At 37.8% G+C, this 21,245-nt stretch overlaps 1 protein-coding gene across 5 annotated transcripts in view; it reads right to left on the bottom strand.

The window, feature by feature from the left end:
- Positions 1–1,107: 1,107 nt before the first annotated feature.
- REV1 (REV1 DNA directed polymerase) overlaps positions 1,108–21,245 on the bottom strand; it is a 57,196-nt gene continuing 37,058 nt past the window's right edge. For all 5 annotated transcript variants that reach the window (XM_069005860.1, XM_069005865.1, XM_069005867.1 and 2 more), the window contains 12 exons: positions 21,109–21,228; positions 19,487–19,707; positions 18,340–18,512; positions 14,649–14,751; positions 12,331–12,487; positions 11,756–11,958; positions 9,780–10,013; positions 5,651–5,759; positions 4,349–4,560; positions 4,015–4,174; positions 3,034–3,136; positions 1,108–1,487 (listed from right to left, as the gene is read on the bottom strand). In XM_069005860.1, coding sequence (XP_068861961.1) covers positions 1,376–1,487; positions 3,034–3,136; positions 4,015–4,174; positions 4,349–4,560; positions 5,651–5,759; positions 9,780–10,013; positions 11,756–11,958; positions 12,331–12,487; positions 14,649–14,751; positions 18,340–18,512; positions 19,487–19,707; positions 21,109–21,228 — 1,907 coding nt within the window. In that variant the 3' untranslated portion in view covers positions 1,108–1,375. The remainder of the gene's footprint in view (positions 1,488–3,033; positions 3,137–4,014; positions 4,175–4,348; positions 4,561–5,650; positions 5,760–9,779; positions 10,014–11,755; positions 11,959–12,330; positions 12,488–14,648; positions 14,752–18,339; positions 18,513–19,486; positions 19,708–21,108; positions 21,229–21,245) is intronic.

Here is a 21,245-nt window from a genome sequence, read left to right as displayed (position 1 = left end):
TTCCCTCATCCATCACCTGGCTGTAGAGGGCTTCCAAGTTGGTGCCTCTCCCAGTGTCCAGTATGAGGAAGCCAAGGGCACAACCTAAGGCTAAAACCTTGCTGCCACTGCTGTAAGTTGTGCTGCAGCCAGGGATGTGACCACACAGCTTTCTCTGCCCCAGCTCTACTGTCAGCTGCAGCAGCTCCTGCCCTGTGCTAGGCAAGGTGCTTCCAGCTAAGCTAGTGGTGCAAATCCTGCTCCAGGGTTAGCTCCAGTTTGCATTCCTGCTCTCAATTCTATGCCCAGCATGATGTGGGATACTTCTCACCTCCCCCCATCACTACTTCAGAAGAGATTTTTCTTACCAACTTGGTTTTTGGCGAGTGGTCTTCATTCTCTCCAGGCACCTGAACAGCCTTGCTTCAGCATAGTGGGCCAAGTTCAACTGTGAGAGGCTGGTGCATGCCTGAAAAAAGCAGACTTGCCCCAAACATGAAGTGCAGGGATGCAAACACAGCCCCTGAGCAGGGACACAGTGATGGGACAGTTTATTTTGCTTCTGATGCTCCCTACAGCCTATTTTGTGCTGCACGCAGGAAATGCATGCCACAGGCTGGGGAGAACTGTGGTGTTTTACACTTTGGTCTATCTTGAGAAGTAGCAATGCAGAGGACAGACTTGAACAATGCTCCATGCTGGCTACTCTGCCCTCCTTTACAGTGCTACCTCAGTCAGGAAAGCTGACTTGCTTTCCTCCAGAAGCACGGCTCCAGAGGTGACAGGACCCCCACCCAAGGTCAGACAGCACCCAGGCTTCAGCTGTGTTCTTCAGGCAACCCTGGCTTGAATCTTTGAAGGATGAAATTGAAAATGAACTAATATTCTTCCCTCACCTTAAAATCTGTAATAAAGTTAGTGTAGAAGAAACAAAAAGTGGCCAAGTACATGTACAGCAGCCTCCTCCATGTGTTGAGGCAGTGCCACTGTGTAAAACTTTGTGAAATGCATCAAAGCTGCAGCTTTAGTAAAAGGGGTTCACTATATTCAAACTGAAGCATCACAAAATAGAATCAGTACAAAAATATACATACAGTTCTTTATTAAACAACTGTAAACACTTCACTGTAAAAATCCATAAAACTTTATAAACAAACATTTTGTAAATAGATTCTATACTACAATAAAAGAATTTTAACACAATTATTTACATGCAATACTGACAAATTTGGCACTTTCTGAAAAGAAATGTACAAAACACTTTGTTGTTTAAAAAGAAATTTGAAATTATAAAAACTTAGGGCATTACTATCATGCACTTTGCAAATACCTCACAAGCACTTATGGCACAGCTAGCAGAGAGCTCCAGGCTCTCATCAAGCTCTTTACTACAAGTTCAGATAACTTTTAATGTGCTTCCGTAAGTTTGTTGTAAAACTACCTGAACATTGTCAAGAATGAAGTCAAATGCCATATTCCAAACTGATTCCACAGATGACTGCATTAACCTGAAAGGGAAAAGGAAGAAGAGGCTGAAAAACAGAACCAGTCCTTTTTACAATCACTTTTGGTCTTCACACTGCAAAACAAGATCACAAAAGTTCCCCACGAATGGAATTTTGATTCAGTCCTGGTAAAGTCCTCCCTCGCTACTTAAACACACCAAGCCTTACTGAATGCCACAGATTCCTGCTGTGAGTAGTGTCACAGCAGCTTCTGAATGCTTGCATCTGGCAGTGGTGTGAGCCTGTGAATGAAGTGCTGGGTGACCTTCCACCAATTTCATACCAAAGACCAGAAATGGCAAGCTTCTGAATCCTGACCTTTGCTTCCTCATCCCAAGAGGGAGATGCTGTGTCTCTTTTTCCAACAAATGCCAAGTGCAATTGACACTTTTAAATAATAGGGTTTGGGGCACCATATTATTTTTTATAGATTTTTTTATATTTATTGCTAAAACCAAAACCTAATCATGGAGACCCACATAGAAGTGTGAGTTCCACCTATGATGGGAGTTAACTCTTATGATCAGCAGCTACTAGAAGCGAATGAAGGAACTGCCCAAGGAAAACAAAGCAGCTCTGTACTCTCAAGTCTTCCTCCTAGCTCACTGTATTGCAGGAGAGCAGAGTGTTCCTACACTCAGAGCTTTGGAGGCTGTAACATCAGTATCACATGGGTAAGTGTGCACCATTTGGAGAGACACTGCCATCAGTGCAGATCCAACACACAGGGACCAGCAACGGGACATTCTGTCAATTCTGAATAGTTTTATAAAGAATTTACTATACAGATTTCTTGAAACAGTTCTTTGCATTTTCTAGTGCCTAAGGATGTCCCATAATACAAAAGCCCAGTGAACTTTCTACACTGCTGTATAGTCTTTTTGGTGTTGATTCATTTTGTGAAACGTATTTTGCAGATCTAAAACACAGAGAGCTGAGCCCCATGGTTAAGCATTAGTTAGTAAGCAAGTCATAAATGGATTAAAAGCTCAAACTCATGGGAAGAGTAATAGGAGCACAATAACTAAGTAACGGGAACGGACCTAAAGGCTGGAGGTGAGACAGAATCTGGATACAGCAAGAGAATGAAATCAGGTCTAAGATATCATGAAAAAAATGAACAAAAACAGGATGAAGAAAAGGGACAGTGCTGATGAAGACTACAATCTTTGTCTAGAAGACTATTGCCCAGAGAAGTTGTGGATCCCCATCCCTGGAAGTGTTCAAGACCAGGCTGGATGGGGCTCTGAGCAACCTAGTCTAATGGAAGGTGTCCCTGCCCATGGCAGGGGAGCTGGGCCTGGATGATCTTTAGAGGCCCTTTCAACCCAAACCATTCTGTGATTCTATGAACTACTAAAAGTTACTCGTAATTTTTCACAAACTACCTATTTTAACACTCCAACTTCTCCCCCCATACTCTGTTTTTAAGCTTAAAAGCACTCATCAATGGAATGTCTAATGGACTTGTGGCCTCACAATGAAGCATTTAGTGTTTAAATTATAACAAAAATAGCCTGAAGTTCACAAATACTAGCAATTAAGTTACCTTTTCATGTACTTAACAACCAGATCTAACTTTTCCAAGTCTTTTTCTTCTATTAGATCAGTACAGTATTTTACAACCTGTAGAATGTCTTCTTCCATAGGATCTGTAATAAAAAAAAATTAAAGAATGGTATCTCTTCTCTAAGTATACTTAGAATACAATCACAGACTAACAGGAATACAACAGAAAGAAATCCCGCAGTGTCAGCACATCAGGGGCCAACCTGACAATTTCTGTATTCCCCATGCATCTTCCTGACATCAGAAGCTGTGCACACAGCAGGACTGCAAGGTCCTGAAATACCTGTCTTGTAGACCTTTTTTTTTCAGTAAGAACAACTGACAGCAAAACTGGCAGTAACCAAAGGGAAATGAGACTCAGATTTAGAATGGAATAGCTGTTTTGAAACTCTTAGGAGAATAATAATGTCCAGGTTAGGAAGGTCAAATTTCCCAAGGTTTTAAGGAGTTGCTATTTGTTTAGACATAATTCAAATTACAATTTAGCAAGAGTGTCCCCCAGTTGCACTTTTTTTTTTTTTAGGGTTCTTTCCAGCATTTATTTTGACAAAAACTCAAACCCTGCACTCCTTTGCCTCTAAAATGACATCTTAATAGGACAAAATGAATTCCCTTTCAAGAGCTTTCATCTTAGTGGTTGAGATATGCTGGAAAAATACAGAAAACATCAGACACAAGTACCATCAAGGCACAGGACAAGGGCCTGACACAGGGGTTGAAGAGAGAGCATGTAAATTTTCATGATGTTAAGCAAGACACAGGAGCTGGCAAAACCACAGAGTTAACAACTGGTAGAAAGAATCAAGCTCTCCAAGACTGCTAAGACAGTAAGGATTCAAGAGTACTGTGAAAAATAAGCAGCAAAAGGAAGAGTGAAAGAGAAAGTAAGTATAAAAAGCCTACTAAAAGCAGTTTTCTTTGTGATGCATTGCAAGATCAGCCCCAGTGTGACACCCCGCACCTGAGATAGTTGTGATCCATTCCTTCAACAACGTCTTTACATCGTTGAATTCCACAGCTCCAGCGAGGTTTGGGGCTTGAGGCCTGAACGAGCCTGGCTGCTGCTCTGTCTGCAGAGCTGATGGGCCTGAAGAATCCGAAGTTGATGGAACTGCTTCTGCCTGTTCCAAACATAGAAGTGGACAATGCTCAGTCTGACAGATATGGAAACACCACAGACATACAGATAAGTGTCAGTAAAGAATCCAGTAAAGAAAACCATGCATTTGTGAACGTGAACGCAGCCTACAGAAGCAGACACAGCTTTACCAAAAGCTGTTAAGTGTTATAAGTACCTGAGTAGCTGTTCCTTCTTGTTTCAAGAAGCCATCTATTAGCTTCTGTGGGCTTCCAGATGTAGCTGGCATGGTTTTTGCAGGACTACCAAGAAGTTTGTTTTTCAAAGGACTCTGAATCTTTTTTACAGGACTGACTAGATTTTTTTTCCGTATTTTCTTCTTATTTTTCATAGTTGTATGCTTCAGGTGGAGGAAAGGATTTTTTGACACTGAAAAACAGGAATAGTCAGTGGTTGATACATTTAAAATTTAATACTTTTCCATTGAAAGAGGGATTCTGTATCTTCCACAAAAATCTAAGGATCACTTGAGAAAACACAGCCTAGATAAAGCAACTTTAACACACACACACCATTCCAGATCCTGGCAAGGTTTCAAGTATTTGAAAAGCACTGTTGGACTTTAAGTGTACTCAGAGGATACTCAGCTATTCATAAGCTTTTTAATGTGAGCATCTGAGTACTTGAATATAGGCAGCTGGTGAAATCTGAATCTACTGGACAAACAGCCTCACCTCAGTCAGAGCACTGTCCCACCAGTGTTATCAGCAAAGCCAGCAGTGTAAAGCCCCCATAATGCTTTTTTCAGTTTATGAAGGAAATTGCTCTCACTCCATCATTCTAACGTATCTGCATTAGTCCACTGGCTATGAAATCAGGGTGTGATTAAATGCAGTGTTCAACTGGCAATCAACCCAATAACATTTACAACCTATTTTTATGACAAAGCATGTTCACAGGGAATTAGTCTTATTTCTTTCTACTGATTACAAAAAGGAGACCTGGATGATGAGCTCAGAGTAAAGCCACCTGACTATCAGACATACAGTGAGATGCAGCATATCTCTCTCTAGTTGCCCAAAAGCCATGCCAGTGCTATGGGTTTCAGGGAACCATGAGAATGCTCCCTGAACACAGTTTAACTAATTTAAGAAGGTGCAATACTTTAAATCACAAGACACATCAAATTTAGATTCCACTCTGCAAACATATGGACGTGGGTAAGTTTAGTGCCTCTAAAATGACACAATGACACAGTCCTAGTGCCACAGTTCCCATGAACTGAATTATTTGAATTAAATTACCCATCTGAGTAAAGCTGGGCACCTGTTGGCAAATGGAAACCACAGCTGGTTGTAACTGACAGTCTGTCAAAAATAAATACAGAAATTCCATTGAACACAGCATCTTCAGAGACACCTTGGGTATATTTTCCAGTTTGTTACTTAGGGTTGCATAGCTGTTTGGATAGGAAGCAAGTGCTATACCAGAAGACTACTGCAAAACTATATATTCTCACCTAAAGCATTAGCAGGCTGCTGCTCTGATTGCTTTTGCCTTTGATCATATGCATCTTTCAGCTCTGCTTGCAACTCAGCAGGTAGTGCAGCAAAAACCTCGGGGTCCACCTGAACAGTAACAGAAGATTAATTTCATTATTTTAGCAGTGAGCAGCACCATTTGCTTCCTTCTAGGTCACTCACATGAAAAAGGTATTTACATTTCATGCCAAGCAAAAATAAATGAGATATAACTGAAACACTGTGAAGCCCATTGTGCATTTTCTTTGTGTATTTCAGTTTGTAAAACCAACAAAATTTACATTTAATATTACTCCTAATTATTTAATAAAATTACTATTATGAGCATATAATACACTAACCATCTTTACTCATCTATTGATACCCAGTACAGCTGCATTAAGAGCAGGATTAAGCCTAACTTAGAGAGTACTCCCTTCAAATTTCAAAACACAAACATTTTGAACATCAGACTTTTGTTCCTCCCTTTTTGTTTGATACTTCTATTTCCTGCAAGCTGCTGTATAACTCAATATTCTTGGAAATGGTCTCACGGAAAAGCCAAGTCCAGCTATGTCATATTTTGACCTAGCACAAAAGTGTTAATCTCTTTCTCCCACAGTTGTCCACCACTTGCTTGACTGATAAAAGCACAGTCCCTTGCAACTGTCCCAGGGACTTTATTTCTAGACAGGAAATTTGATACCAATTGCCAAACACACTCATACGGACAAAATAAAATTTCTTGTATTATCAGTTATTTTTTCTCACTGTGTGTCTGAAGTAGCAAATCAGTGACAGAGTCATTTTGTATTTGGAGTTTCCCATTATTACTGGACAGTGTTTTCAGCTCATAATCTTCAAAATCTCATTGGAAAAAGTAAACCTATCATTTAGATTAAATCTACCAGTGGCAGAGTGCCCTTCATTTCACTGGTAAAATTCAGAGATGTGCACAAACAACAAAAATTAGTCAAAACTACAATTACTATTCTGAGGCCACAATGACATTTCTATCATTATCTGAGATACTGTATTTATTACAATCTGCAAATGTATTAAAATTTATCTCTTATTTTCAATAGAGATTTAAAATTTTTTTACACCAAAACATGTATACTATGACAGGGAGATACAGTGTGCAATTCACACACCTGATGTCTAAATAATACAGATCATAAACATGAACATGGCTCTTACAGGAAATTCACCAGCTTAGCACAAGTTTTTTCCCTTCTCAGAACTCCATGAGTCAACACAAATTTTTCACCATGCAGAACATGCACTAATTGAAGGAGGAAACGGGAACAGCTCTGACCTCAATTACCACATACATTGTGCAGAACAAAGCACTATAGTGGAATGCAGCCAATTACATCACAGGTGTAAGTTATCTTTTTAAATATAAATTTTACTTAATAAAACCTTTTTAATAAGGTTAGTGTTCTCTGGTAAAGCATTTGAGAGTCAAGGGTTTGAAATGCTCTGAACTGACACTGTGTTTTGTGTATGCCACTTAATTAATGCAGAAATAATGCAGTACACAAACTGGATCCATTTTTGTTATTCCCCCATCACCGCTCTCTCAAGAGAATAATATGGAAAAATTCAGTTAGAAGAGTCACCAGTCGAATTCATATGGATTCTCCAATATAACTGGAGTTTCAGGTAACCGATTGTACAATGTCCTAACACTGTGATCCAGGTATGTGAAAGCTTTCACATTATGGAGAACCTTGGTTTTATAAAGTCATGGATGATCTCAGCATAGGGCTATCAGTATTTCTGATGTGCTTATATCAATTTCCTTAGGAGGAATCTGTACCATGTCAAGACAATGTAAGGATGAGATGAAAACTTGCCACCACTAACTAACACCACTACTACAAATGTCATGCATTTCCAGGTATCTGTAATCTTTACTTTTTGCATCCTACACTTCTAGAGGATTCAGGCTGCAGAGATGCACAGCAGCTATTCTGAATTTTAAGATTACTTCAGCAACTGATGGAAAGGAATGCAACCTATCTGGATTACTTTCAGAGGAGAACTTTACTTAACAAAGGAAATTTTCCACAAGTTTTCTAATGAATAAATCACTATCAGCCAATTAGCTTTGCACCTGATCATAAAACCTCAGCTCAGACAACAGGAATGAAGAGTTGAAAAACAAACCTTATGAAAGTATAAAAAGATGGCAGGGCATAATTTACATTTGCTGTAGCTAAAGTACTCATTTTGGAGTGGTTGGCAGTATTTCTGTATTCAAAACCTCTTACTACTGTTTTCACTGATTCATGGGCCACAAAGCAGATTTAAATGTTTCTGTGCAGTCATAGCATATACGCTCCCACAAAGACTTTAAGAGAAAAAACGTGTCAAACTGTATTTAGAATAAAATGGTATTTCTGAATTAAGACCATGTTTGATGTTAACACAGAAAAAAAATCCTCCTATATTAATGAACTGGGTTTAGCTTTTTTTTTCACCAAGCCTACAGGAAGCTTTTCAACCATACTATTCTAGGTATTAAACTTGGACCTAACTCAGAGAATGAAAATTGTAAATATTAGTCCTCTTTTTGCCAATAAAGAAAGCTGAATGGCTTTCAGGAGAAAATTTGGAGTATGAGTGTAAGGCACTCTCTCAGATAGTATGGATATCCCTGACAAATAAATAGGGAGTACTCAATTCTTTTTGAACTACATCTTCAAACAAAAAGCTGCATTTTTGGATTAAGTAACTGGGTGACAAAATACATTTGTAGGTAGAGACAGAAAAAAACAATGCAAAAATGAGTGTAAACGAGGTCCTTTTATGAAAACTTCAAAAAGTAATGCTGTTTTAGAAAATAACAATCAATTCTTGACTACCTAATTATTAGACAGATAAAGCATGAACAAACTAAAAGGAATTTTTATAGAAAGCCATATGCAGTTACTATTCACCATGAAAAACAGTACTGAGTGGTAAGCCAAGTGTGGAGGGGTGTACTTCAGAGCACAGTCTAATTTAACACACATCTTGCTTATGGACAGATGTAACTACAAAATTTTAAACAGCTGGGGCAGAGAAAACTCAAATATTATTTGCACACTAGTTCCATAGGGGAAACCAAAATCTGCAGTTCAGGAATAAAAATTGACACAACTGTTTCTGAACCAATGAACTCGAATCAAGGTGAGGAAATTTTAGTAACAGAATAGACTACATATTCTTTTAAATAACAATTATGCATTAACTGTTAAGTGGAATTTCTACACTATTTTATCTGGATTTTTTGTCAGCTAAGCAACATTATGCCTTAGAAACAGCAACAAATCTCTGTAAATGTGATTAAGTGGTATCACTTCATTTGAGAACAGCGAAGGTGCAATGAAACAGAAAAATAAAAACACTGCTCCATTTTAAATGATGCAATGCAAGATAGTGTATCTCTGGGTAACCCAATCTTTGATTTTTAATTTTTTTTTCTTTTAATTTTTACATTACATTTGTTCAGCACCATCTTAGACTGAAGAGTGGAACAGTATTACAAGCATCATTACTGTTATCTGCTGCCCCTTCAGGCCCCTATTTTGACAACCATCTTTGTTCTTTTCTCATCCTGGACATGCTGTGTATGAGTCCATTTAAAAACTGCTTATCTCCATATGGAGATATGCACAACCTTTAGCCATGACTGCCCTTTTCTCAGGAATGTGATACAAACAACCACATCTACAGAAGTTGTTAGCAGAGGCTGCTTTCACCCCATCAGAACACACACTTAAACAGAGTGAGTCTCCTGTGACTTAGCTAAGCAGATTTTAGGATTGCTTCAGACTTATGGTTCAGTGTAACTCAGCTGCAATGCAGACAAAAAAGCTATTTACAGACTGGATTGCAAAGTAAACCATATATGAGGAGGTTTTACATTAAACACAGGCATAGTGATGACTATAATCTTCAGTAAACATTATCATACTATGTTTCTGACAGATAATGTAACATTTAAAAGCAGACTTTCAGAAGACATTAAAGGACCAAGAACAATTTTGGGAAGTCACAGGTTCTAGTTAATGCTGTCTCAAGAAAGAGCTTTTAACTTCCTATTAGTAGTTTATTGATACTGTGCAAACATCCTACCTGTGAGAAAGCTGGCAAGGCTATTACATTGATTCCCATATTGGCATTTGGTTCTTGGAGCTCTGGTATTTGTAAAAGCACTGTTCCAACTGGTTGTGACAGAAGTGCAGTGTTACATCCATTTATTGGCTCTTTTTTGCTCTCTCCGTAACTCTCTCCTTGCTGTACGGTGCATATTTGCTCTACTTGTTCTCGGAGATCAGGTGGCAGAGCTTCTAGCACAGACTTATCTAGCTACAAGTATATAAAGGCTTTTAGTTTTTTCTAAGGAATAGGTAACAGAGTTATTTTAGTCAAAAAATTAGTTATACAGTTCCTGAATTTTACAAAACCCGCTACATATTAACCTGTGTATGCAAACATCCTTAGGAACCTGAGAGTTACACTCTGCAGCAGCAAAATGCCATTTAAGACTAAGCAGCTCAACAAATATGAATGCTCAGTTTTATCTTTTCACAATGATCAGTCTTACCAAAAATCACAGATAGGGTTTCCTCTACAGTTACCTAATGATAAGGAAACCCAAATTCTGACTTCAAATTATACAGGCAACACGTTCATACGAATATTAAACTGATGTCTGGCACAAAGCTGTAAGCAATTAATTTCTCTCTTTACACAGTTCTAGGGTGCATGTTACTGATTTACTTTAGTGGCATTACATACGCTTGCACACTCTCAGACTTGCCAGTTGGACAATGAAATAAGCTTTTACTTACTATCAATTATCAACTGAGATAACCTCTCAGTGTCCAGAAGCTGCTGTGTACAATGACAGCTGCACAAGTGACTGAATGAATACAACTGACGAGCAGATGTACAGCACCATTTTTCTCACAAGTAAAATTTGAATAAACTGTGTAGAGAAATGCCAACGTTTGCCTCTAAGTTCTGCTGAATAAGACTTCATAGCAGTGTTAGAATAGTTTATCTTTTACCTTTAAGAAGAAAATTTGGAGTTTATGACCAGATTCTGGATTTACAGAGAAGAACCACAAATATCTATTAAAATCTACTTGGTTTGGTAACAGAGGTTTTGATGAAAGCTGTCTGTATTGTCAATCACTTCAGTTACTCTTCCATGTTCTGTTTGTATTCACTCATTCCAAATTTGCTGCATATATAACTCTATAATAATTTCCTAGGAATCCTGGGTGTAAAATACCTTGCTGTTACTTTCCTAGCACAGTATACGAACAGCAGTGTGGCATTAACTCTCACCACTCCTTCCCTGCACTGAATTTTTTATTACATTCCAGATTATAATATGGTTAAAAAGAAAGATATTGTGCCATAACGCCACCAAAGTTTTAGGAACTCTACTGCACACCTGGTGCATTTTTCACTTGTTTATACATATTCCCCTTATGACAGCATCTGAGTGTACAGAGCTTCACATTGTTCAGTCAACTAACTTTTAGATCCAGAGCTGGCTTGGGTATTGCATTATAGGAACAAGTTTCCTGCCAAAAGCATAATTTGCTTCTTAAATATCGATAAATATTTGAGAATATATTTGAGAAATTAAAAAAAATCAGAAATGCTTTTAGAGATTTAAATTACAGACACTTAAATTACAGACTTTTACAGAAGAGCAAGTAAATCTGCTTATACCTAAAATACCTGCAGAATTCTGTGCAGCTGTTTCACAGCAGACCCTTCTAACAGATGTCTACTTGGAACAGCATGTGGGGTGGAAACAATGAAGGCTGTCCCTTTGTTAAAACACACCTAAAAAAATCCCCAAAACCCACAGAAATATTTTACTTAAATAAAGATTGCCCTCCTCTCATCTAAGTAGTGGTATCCTGTACAAATGTTAAGTGTGCATCCTAACTCCAACATGATTTATTTTATTAAGGCAAAATACTTTTGCATCAGTAACAGTTACTTACTGTGCCCTGTACTTTACTAGTACTACAGACAATCCCAAGTTATTACAATATACTACAGATGTTTCATATTCTCAGGTTTACCTGGGAAGCAGATGGAACCTCAATACTCAAATTGAGCCTGGATTTTACACTGATAGGAGAATGCACGCCATTCCACTTGACAGCAGATTCGGTGTTGTTGGCATTAGAATTGAGACCAGGTGTGACATTGGTACCACGAGATGGAAGAAAAGTGCAAGTTCTTGAATTAGAAGATATTTCAAGGTCCATAGCAGCCACAAATACTGTACATATGGAAACAAAATACAGAATGATAATCTAACAGTTAAAATTAATCTGAAGATTCAAGACACAGTAAAAATTTCTAGCATTATTTGCTGAAGAGTTTACAAAATATATAGCACAATCATAACACTTTCTATTTCAAAGTATCCTCTGTTACTATTAACTAAAACAAAAAAACCCCGATTGGTCTAATCCTATACAAGGTTTTATTAGCAGCGTTTTCATTTGCAGCAGCAAACCCCACTCTCAGAAAGTTTATGTTGCCTAATTTATACTGGTATAATATTGAGTTAAGTATTCCAAAAGGCAATCCATGTTAGAGTCCTTCAGAACGATCATTATCACACATGCCAAGTACAAAGCTTACTGACCTTCCTTATGTTCTTCTTCTGAGCGCTTTTTTGCTTTCTGAACATGAAAAAGATCAATAACTGAATGTGATCCACCAGGTAAATGTCCAGATTGTACTGTTGAGTGAGCTGAAGTTGTTTTACTGATGGGAACTAGTTGCTGTACCTGAATCCCAACCTAAATCCAAAACATAAATGCATTCATTTAATGAAGTTTTAAATAAATAAAATAAATTTTAAAAATCTGTAATTATATCATGATAGCATTGCCTTCTTTGGAAATGGCTGCCTGTTGTGGGTGGGTGAGAGGACAAATAAAAATGTATTGAAATTACACATAAACAGCCACTAAAAACATCCCAAACAAATCCCAGGAATATCCACCACAATCCAACAACTAAGAAATTACAAAGATACTACCATCTTAACTTCTCTGATACAAAAAAGTGCTGTTAACAGGATCATGAAGCAATGTGTTTTTTACAAAATTTCTTAGACAATAACAAATTCAGAAACAGTGACAAGAATGTGGTTAGTATTACATCTGGCTAAAAAAGCAATGCTTTTCCCCAAGGACAGGGTATACTAAATCCATCACTTCAGTCTACAAATAAGAAAAATACTATTGTTTGACTTGTAGACACTGTTTTTGCAAAGTCTCAGCACATAAAAGTACTTTGGTAGAATTAGTCTTTTTTTGATGAGGTGTTCCTCATTTTCCAAGACATCCTGGTTTTTCATTTAACTTTTAAATACCAGATCAGCAAGGGTTCAAAACGTGTGTCTAATTAAGAATGCACTGGTGCACTGTGTGAGTTTATTGCCAGTCCTCCATAATTTTAAAGAGAAAAACCTGACACTTAGAAAAATTTGTATATGGGACTCAGAAAGCATGAAGGCAATAGTGCATATATTTCCACCAGGTCTTCTTCTATAATAACATAGTAAGATTTTTGTTTATTAACACCTTCTTAGTTGCAATAATGGGATATGACATCATCACTGTAAAAGTTCTTCTTTGTGCTTTTATCTTTTTGCTTTGAAGTATTTCTAAGTTTGAGTTCTACAACTTAAATGAAACACTTGGAGTGAGTACTGTGTTTGTTGTACTATGCAACTTTGCCTTGGGATTTTTTTTGCCTTTTAGGACAAGAGTTTGAGTGTTATGTGAAGTCTATGGGACAACTGAGCGCATTTATCTGCCCAAGTGTGGGCAAACAACTAAGGGTATCAGTTCAGGATCTTTTCTAGATAGCAACAGAAAAAGATGACTTTAAAGCATGACTCACTTCATGTATAAATAAGGCTTAAGGGGACTAGCTCCCACATAAGACATATACACTGGGCATGTCTGAAATCAGTTGAAAGGACAACCACTGAGGGACCCTGGATGGATCTGGACTTGATTATATAATCTAGAATGGAAGGACCCCTCCAGAACTCAAAAGAGCCATGTGGTCAGCAGTAGTACATTGTTTTGTAAAACATTGTGTCCAAAAACTAGGGGACACTAACTTAAAGAATCGAATCCTCTCAAAAGAAATCCAGTGAAATAGAATGACATCACAAATCAAACGCAGCAAAGGAAACAGACAAGAAACTAGAAAAAGACAGGGACAGGATGGTAAATATTTCCTCAATTCCAAGCCAAGGAACTGACTTTGCAAGGCAACATTGTGAATCAAAACCCTACTTCTATATCCAGATGACAAATTAATGCAAGTTTGTTTTAGAGATTCTCTGTTCCATTTCAACACATGGCTGATGTCAGAACAGCAGCATCATACCGTCACATTGCTATGACAAAACCAGTGAGATGAGCAAGAGTTCTAAAATAAACCATTAATCAAAAGAGCCAGAAAATCACCTTCAAACAAAGGCCAAACCATAGGCTGGTAACTCTTCTTGCTCTAAGACTTGCAGTCTAGAACAAAAGCTCCTTTAATCTCTATCTTTGATTGGCACTACAAACACTATTTATACTATAGGTTACATAATGTATGGCAAAAGTTTACAGAAAATTCTAAGACAAAATAAAATTTACATGTGCTGATAGAACGGTAGAAGACACAGTCTTACTTCGTTACCTCAGGCTGTTTTAAGTTGTGGATTAATTTATAACAAAAAAAAAGTATTTTTTTATGTTTATGGCTTTGTAACCATGTTTTTCAAAGGTTACAAAACATAATATGGTTGCATACACTAATTTACATAGGCTTTGTACTACCTACACTTTTGCTTAAGTTTGTTTATCATCTACCATGGGGAACTGAAAATCCATGAAAGACAATAAAGCAGGTGGATAAAGAGAATGAATTTCAGTTTTCCCATTAACTCACCCCACGCATATCGGATATGTTCAGTTTCATTGTGTGAAACATGTTCAGAGTTTCTTTCCCAATTACTTTTGCACTGTCTGTTGCATGGTCTAAAGTCACAGTCCTAGAAAGAATAAACAATTACGATTAGAAAGGAAACTGTTCCACAAATTCTTAAGACAAAAATTCTGTATTTGTTCCCAAGAGGACCTGAAAGAAAGATAGATCATAATTTCTTGGCATACAGAAACAGAACACTGCTTATTTCTTCTGTGGTTTCTTTTTAAAGGTAGTTAAAACTAAGCATGATCTACAGAAAAAGTAAGAAAAGCAGAATACTTATTAATGAATATTCTCAGTGTGCAGTCCACACATTAAAAGGTCAAATTGAGTACATATTTATATACAGGCAATCAGTTGAAGCCAGTCACAAAGTTTTTGCACAAAAACACACTCGTGCATTTCTATCTTTCACTCAAGCTTGGTTCACAGAGAGTTTGCTCAGTACTATTTCAGTTGTCAGCTGTGGAATGTCTACAGCAAGAGTTTCAAAAGGAACTCAGGGGAAGCAGATACAGGCATGTGCATGTGGATTACAAACAACAAGGAATTAGAATTAATGGCAAGTAACTTTAAACAACATTCCAAATTATCTTAAGCTATGGGCAATTTTTTGCAACAAGTCTAACAAAACAACCTGGCTGTGAGTTTTACAAATTGCCCCTTGAGAGTATGGCAAGGCAGTAGCAGTGCTTGGTAGTTCTGGTTTCTCTAATGGCCTAGCCTTTGACATAGGTAAGGACAGAATTTCAACTGGCTCATCAAATGTATGTATGTGAGTGATGTAAAGTCTTCTCATTAAAATAACTGATGCAGTTTTAGCTCTGGTGGAGTGGGCTCCATAAACAAAATGAAGTTTGGTGTTTTGACAGGGTGCCATCCTGACAACTTACTAAACAATTTGATGGTGTTACTCTGCTTATGAATCTGTCAGAAACCACCATGAACAGCCAAGTGATCTCTGGAAAGATCTAGTTCTGCCAATATGAAAACAAAAAACCCTCCTACTGTGAATGATATGAAGATCTCCCTAAGCTTTACCTATTAGTATTTTTAAGAAAAAGGGAACAATATCACCACGAGTCTAAATGTACACATAATTTCAGAAAAATATTTTAAAAAGGTCTATGTTGAACTATCAGGACTGGGTTTCAGAGATGCAGTACAAATACCATTTAATCTCAAAAGCTGAATTTGATTTTAAGTGTGTCTGCAAGTTTGAATCCTTTGTAGCACTATGATTATCATCCTAGGGAATCTTGCAGGATAAGAAACCACAGCAAGCCACTCACCTGTGAGGTAAGGGAGCAAGAAATGGGTCATGAGCTATAGCTACAGAGAAAATCTTAAACTGGAGAGAGAAGCCGGTCACTTGGGGGAACACCACTCTGAGATTCTAATCCATTTGCTTGGATGCAAACTTTTGGAGTTTACCCTTCCACTGCTAAAAAGCCTTTCACTGGGCTGAACAGAAATGATTGAACAAAGACAGAAATACAGCACCTACAGCATAACCTGGATTGACTGGGGTTGACAAGGTCACTGGAAAGCCAGAAGTAAAAACAGAGACACCACCAAACAAAATCCCAGCATCTGAACCACTTTAGTGATGTGTGAACAATTTTGCACTCTTGAGTGCCCCCTCACCTTACTGAAGATTTCATGAATTATGGAAATTTCAGGGCATGTGTACATTAGTATGCCTGACCACAGAAAAGGGGTGCAAAGCACTGATATGTTCATGAGAAAGCACTCTGACACTACTTAAAGTGAAGGAGGAATAAGGCTCTGTGCCAATGCATACTCAATACTACAGATTAGGCTGCTAAGAGTAAATCTTCAGCTTGAAGAATTCAGGACAGCCAGAAAACAAAAGTATAGACTGATGGATTTTCTTCTTGATATATATACCAATTCTAAGAAGTGATGAGCTTCTTATAGTGAAACATGAATTTTGTAGTTTCAGTTTTTATTACAGCTGAATTCTATTTAACAAGATCACAAGCACGACAGGTTCTATGCATGCAACCTACTGCTGAACTACTGTACAACTGCTGTCCTACTGTTGAACTCTAACCCACTGAAAAAACTCCTGGGCATGTGGATTGTGCTATGCAGGGCCAGCACTTGGACTTGATCCTTGGGGATCCCTTCCAATTCAGCATATTCTGTGATCTGTGAACTCCACCACCTCTTCTGTTATCTGACCAAATGACCTGTCAGTTCAGGAGGGATTAGTCTGTTACAACCACCTGAGATGGAAGGAAAAGTAGAAAAGATCTGTCGTCTCTCAAAAGCCAGGATCATCCCGCACTGAAGGAACAACTGCTTTGATAATGTATGCCTGAAGAATAGATGTGTATTTAGAAGGTTCCATGACAATCTTACATGAAATCTTGTATGAAACAGCATATGATACCTACGCCTAGATTATATCCCTGTGTTTTCAGCATACAACTATATAAATAAAATTCAGATTAAAAAATATTTAGTCAACATCATTCAGTTGATCAATAAGGAACAAAGAACAATGAATAGGAGTAACAGCACTGCTTGTGGAAGCTGAGGGTCCTACTCCTTTGACAGCAACCTATCAGCTGACTACCCAGGCAGAACAATTGGGTTATCCCATTTCTTCAGGGATAGGCAGCCACTACAGGGAGCATTTTGATGAGACTGTGCTATGGGGAGCCCAGATAGAAAGGAACTTTATTACATTGATAAGGATACACAAGAAAACAAAGGCACTTCTGATGAGGAACTTAAACCTACATGAAGAAATGTAACTGTGAAGGTCAAGAGACCTGAACAGATTGCCTTCTTGAACAGCTGAAACATGGGGCACCAGTCTTTGACCTTGTCATTTTGAGATTCAACTTTCTAAGCTCCACTTCAGAACTTCACTGTCTCTTCTAGGACCAAAAAAATTCTCTGCAGATTTACTGGTAAAACAACGGGAAACACAAGATTCAACACTACCAAACCTGTCTGTACTAAAATGAACGACTTCAGTCCAAGGTGTCTGATGCCAGCTCCATCTTCAGAACTCGAAATGGCCTCTCAGTCTTCTGCAGCAAGTCATTCTGCAAATATTGCCATAGTTTCCATGCACTCTAGACTTGAAGGACTACTGTACTATCACACATCTTTCTTGACAAGTACAAAGCACAATTTTCTCTGAGAACTGACTCCAACTGTCACAATCAGTAAGAGATCTATCAAGGAACAGCAGAAAGCCTCTCAAGAAAAAGGAAAGTACCCAACATCACACAGCTCAGGGAGAGAGAACACTATGCAGCACCAGACCCTTTCAACTTGGCTGGTTACTGAAAGAAATAAATGCTGCTGCATGTGTGTCAAAGTGCAGGATGTAAAGATGTCTTCTTCAAACACTCTAAGAAAACCCTCATCTCCAATACTAAGCAAGCTAGAGAAAGGTACACCAACAATATATAAGCATATATGTCTTACTGATAACCAGAACACAACAAATGTACAATCCAAACACAGAGGATTTTTGATAATAATGTATCTTCTTATTTTGGTGCAAGTTTGATACATAGACAAAGAAGTACCAAGCACTTTGAAATTTCTGTCCTGTCTTCATATAAATTTTAGATCCTGCAGAAGTGTGTTCATGCCTAGTGGTTACCTGGCAATATTATCACAGATTCCATGACCTCCATATTTTGCAGGCTCCACTGGTGCTCCAGCCTTTCGGACCATAATTTTAAGTGTCAATCGTTTACCCTTCATACCAGCAGCTTCAAGTCTACGCTGGATTTCTTCTGAGAGGCTCAGAAGGAAAGCTTCTGCTTCCTTAGGCTGAAGGGGAAAAACATAATGTTTAGATAATTACTAGTTTTCAAATACTGAAGTTAAATCATTAAGGGTTAATACAGTCCAGATTGTGTCAACTGAAAAGAGCAAGCTGACTCACAAGCAATTGTCCCATTTAACTTCAAGTGTTTTGTTTACATTGTAGGTCACTTAAGTTAGGCGAGATGGTGGATTCCTATCCTAATGCTGAAAGAAGTCTTCAAAAAATGTATTTAGAAACCCCACCACAGAATTGCAAATCTAACTTGAAGCACAAACCTAGAAGATGAAGAGCATAGGACTTAAGATCTTTTTCACCATGAGGAAAGTCAAGCAGTGGAACATGTTGCTCAGGGAAGTTGGCAGTCTTCGTTCTTGGAGATTTCCAATGCCAGACTGGATAAAGTCCTGAGCAACTGGTCTGATTTTTTAGCTTCCCCTGCTTTGAGCAAAGGTCTGGACTACACAACATCATCAGCTCTCTCCAAGCTCTTTTTTTTTTTCCTATCATTTCTATAAATACTCAAGATCTCAACAAAGTGCTGAGTTACTTTTTAAGTACAGTTTTGTTAATAACACTCCCCCCCCCAAGAGTATTTGTGAAAGTCTAATAAAAATGTTGTACGGGAGCAGCTGGTGATAGTTTCAGGCACTGGCATCTTCGAATAATCAGCATTTAAATGAAAGAGAATGCTAGGTGCTGACAAACCTACTGCAGTTCTCTTTTTCTGTACCAGACTTGTATAACGAATGCAGAATAGCCAGCTAATTTTGTGCAAGCTTCTTTTCAGTCCAATACTTTTGCAGTCTCTCCTCCCATTTTATCGTTTGGTCTCCTACTTCTTCATTTTCCATATTTCTATTTCGTGGCTAAGATGGTGCTCTAACAGATCAAAGTGTAAGTGAAAATAATCAGAATATGAGAAGATTCTTCTACAGCTGAAAGAAGTCACTGCAAAAAAGAAGCAAGTTTAATTTACCTGTGTAAACCTAATTCCATAGTTGATTTCTGCTGAAACAGATTTTCTTTCTTTTTCTGTACGAACAGGCCGGTCATCCAAACCACGACAAAATCTGTAGAGCATTTGTCCTGTTTTTGGACCAAATTCTTTTTGTAGTTTTGACATTGAAGCACACTGCAGATCTCCACAGGTTTTAATTCCCAAAGAAGCCAGCTTAGATTCCATTGTCCTGCCAACTCCTAACAGAAAAGCAATTAGTTCTGTTAACCTTATACAATTCAGAGCCAGTTAGGTTCTGATTACATAAAATTTTTATTTTTAAACCTGTATTAAGTCATATCAAATTAACAAACAAATATATATAAAATAAATTCTGCTCCGTAAAGCATAGATGGAATGGAAACTTTTGCTCTCATCACTGGTGTATCTTTAATCTGTTTCATGTATTTAGTTTAAGATGTCAAACAGCAGCATGTTTGTTTATTTTTAGGTAAAATATGAATGACTCCTGCTTGGAAATTATCATGACAAGGTACTGCCTGTTAAAGATTATATCGCTCTGAATCGCCACAACAACTCAGTCCAAAAAGAGTGTCCAACATGTAATATCTTTTCCCCTTAAGTACAAGTGATTTAATCCAAAAGAAAACCAACAAATATTTTGACCACCGTTACACTGCTTCCTAGGCAGAAAAATAATATTTCAGGTAGAAGTGATAGCATACCTGTATCACTTGTGCTTTGAATTACCAAGCACTCAAAATTGTAGGTATCCATGGCAACAGCACATATGTGTGATAAACTGAAGTATATTTCTGGGTTTTGGAGAGGTGGCCTGTTACTTCCAGAAAATATTAATCCTGTGAGTTCTCACAACCAAAGTCAGCAAAAATCAGGAATCTTAGGTAGTCAGATTCAATTTTTGATCATCTGTTTCTCTGCTGGGGTGGTATTATTAACGCAAACACTAAAAAATGTTTTTACAATGAACACGCAAGTGAATTCTGAAAACTTTAAAACATTAAAGTCATAGCACAGTACTATACGAGTAATATTCTGGAGGAAAAATATCTCCTGTAAATTATGCCAAAGAGAAATGCTACTGTACTGTAAACAGTGTTTGGCCACAGAAGGGGTCACATAAAGAGAATTTTGGCAAATCTGCACCTGTCTGTGGATGCTATTTCTACCAATCTTCCATTTCGGTGTCTATGGCTGCCTGTTTTTTACTGCCCTTCCCTCCTTTTTGAATCTTAAACAGATAAAGATACTATTTTTTACATTTAGCACTAAATACATGCAGGCTGAGGTCAGCTGACCACTAAAAGCATAAATGAGTGCTTACTCAGCACTTCTTGCACCATGCCTGTGTCACACTATGTACTGAATAACAATATAGAGTTACATGCCAGGAAATGCTTTGTGTTAGTTACAATGCTTTTAAGTGTTTTCCGGGAACAATAAAAAAATATAATAAAGCCTAATTTCATACAGGTGTATGCCATATGTCCCTACTGTCTACCACATTTTGGACCATAAACATGGAATAGCAGCTAATCTTGTTTGATCTAGACAGCAAATTTGTAGCTAGAACTGGTTTAATGTTAGGAGGCAAAATGCCCTCTAAGAGATAGGAGTACCTGGAAGACTGGTAACAAGTTGCCCTCTGATAAAATCATCCACTTCTTCAGATTTTAAGTGATACTGTCCATCTGGTTTTGCTTTACGAGTTGCCATTCTGGCCAGCAGAATATTGGAACCTGTAAAAACAACAAAT

The sequence above is a fragment of the Aphelocoma coerulescens genome, chromosome 1 (genome assembly GCF_041296385.1).
Source record: "Aphelocoma coerulescens isolate FSJ_1873_10779 chromosome 1, UR_Acoe_1.0, whole genome shotgun sequence".
Lineage (NCBI taxonomy): Eukaryota > Metazoa > Chordata > Aves > Passeriformes > Corvidae > Aphelocoma > Aphelocoma coerulescens.
The sequence above is the reverse complement of the archived record's forward strand: the minus strand, read 5'-3'. Positions and strand labels throughout refer to the sequence as shown.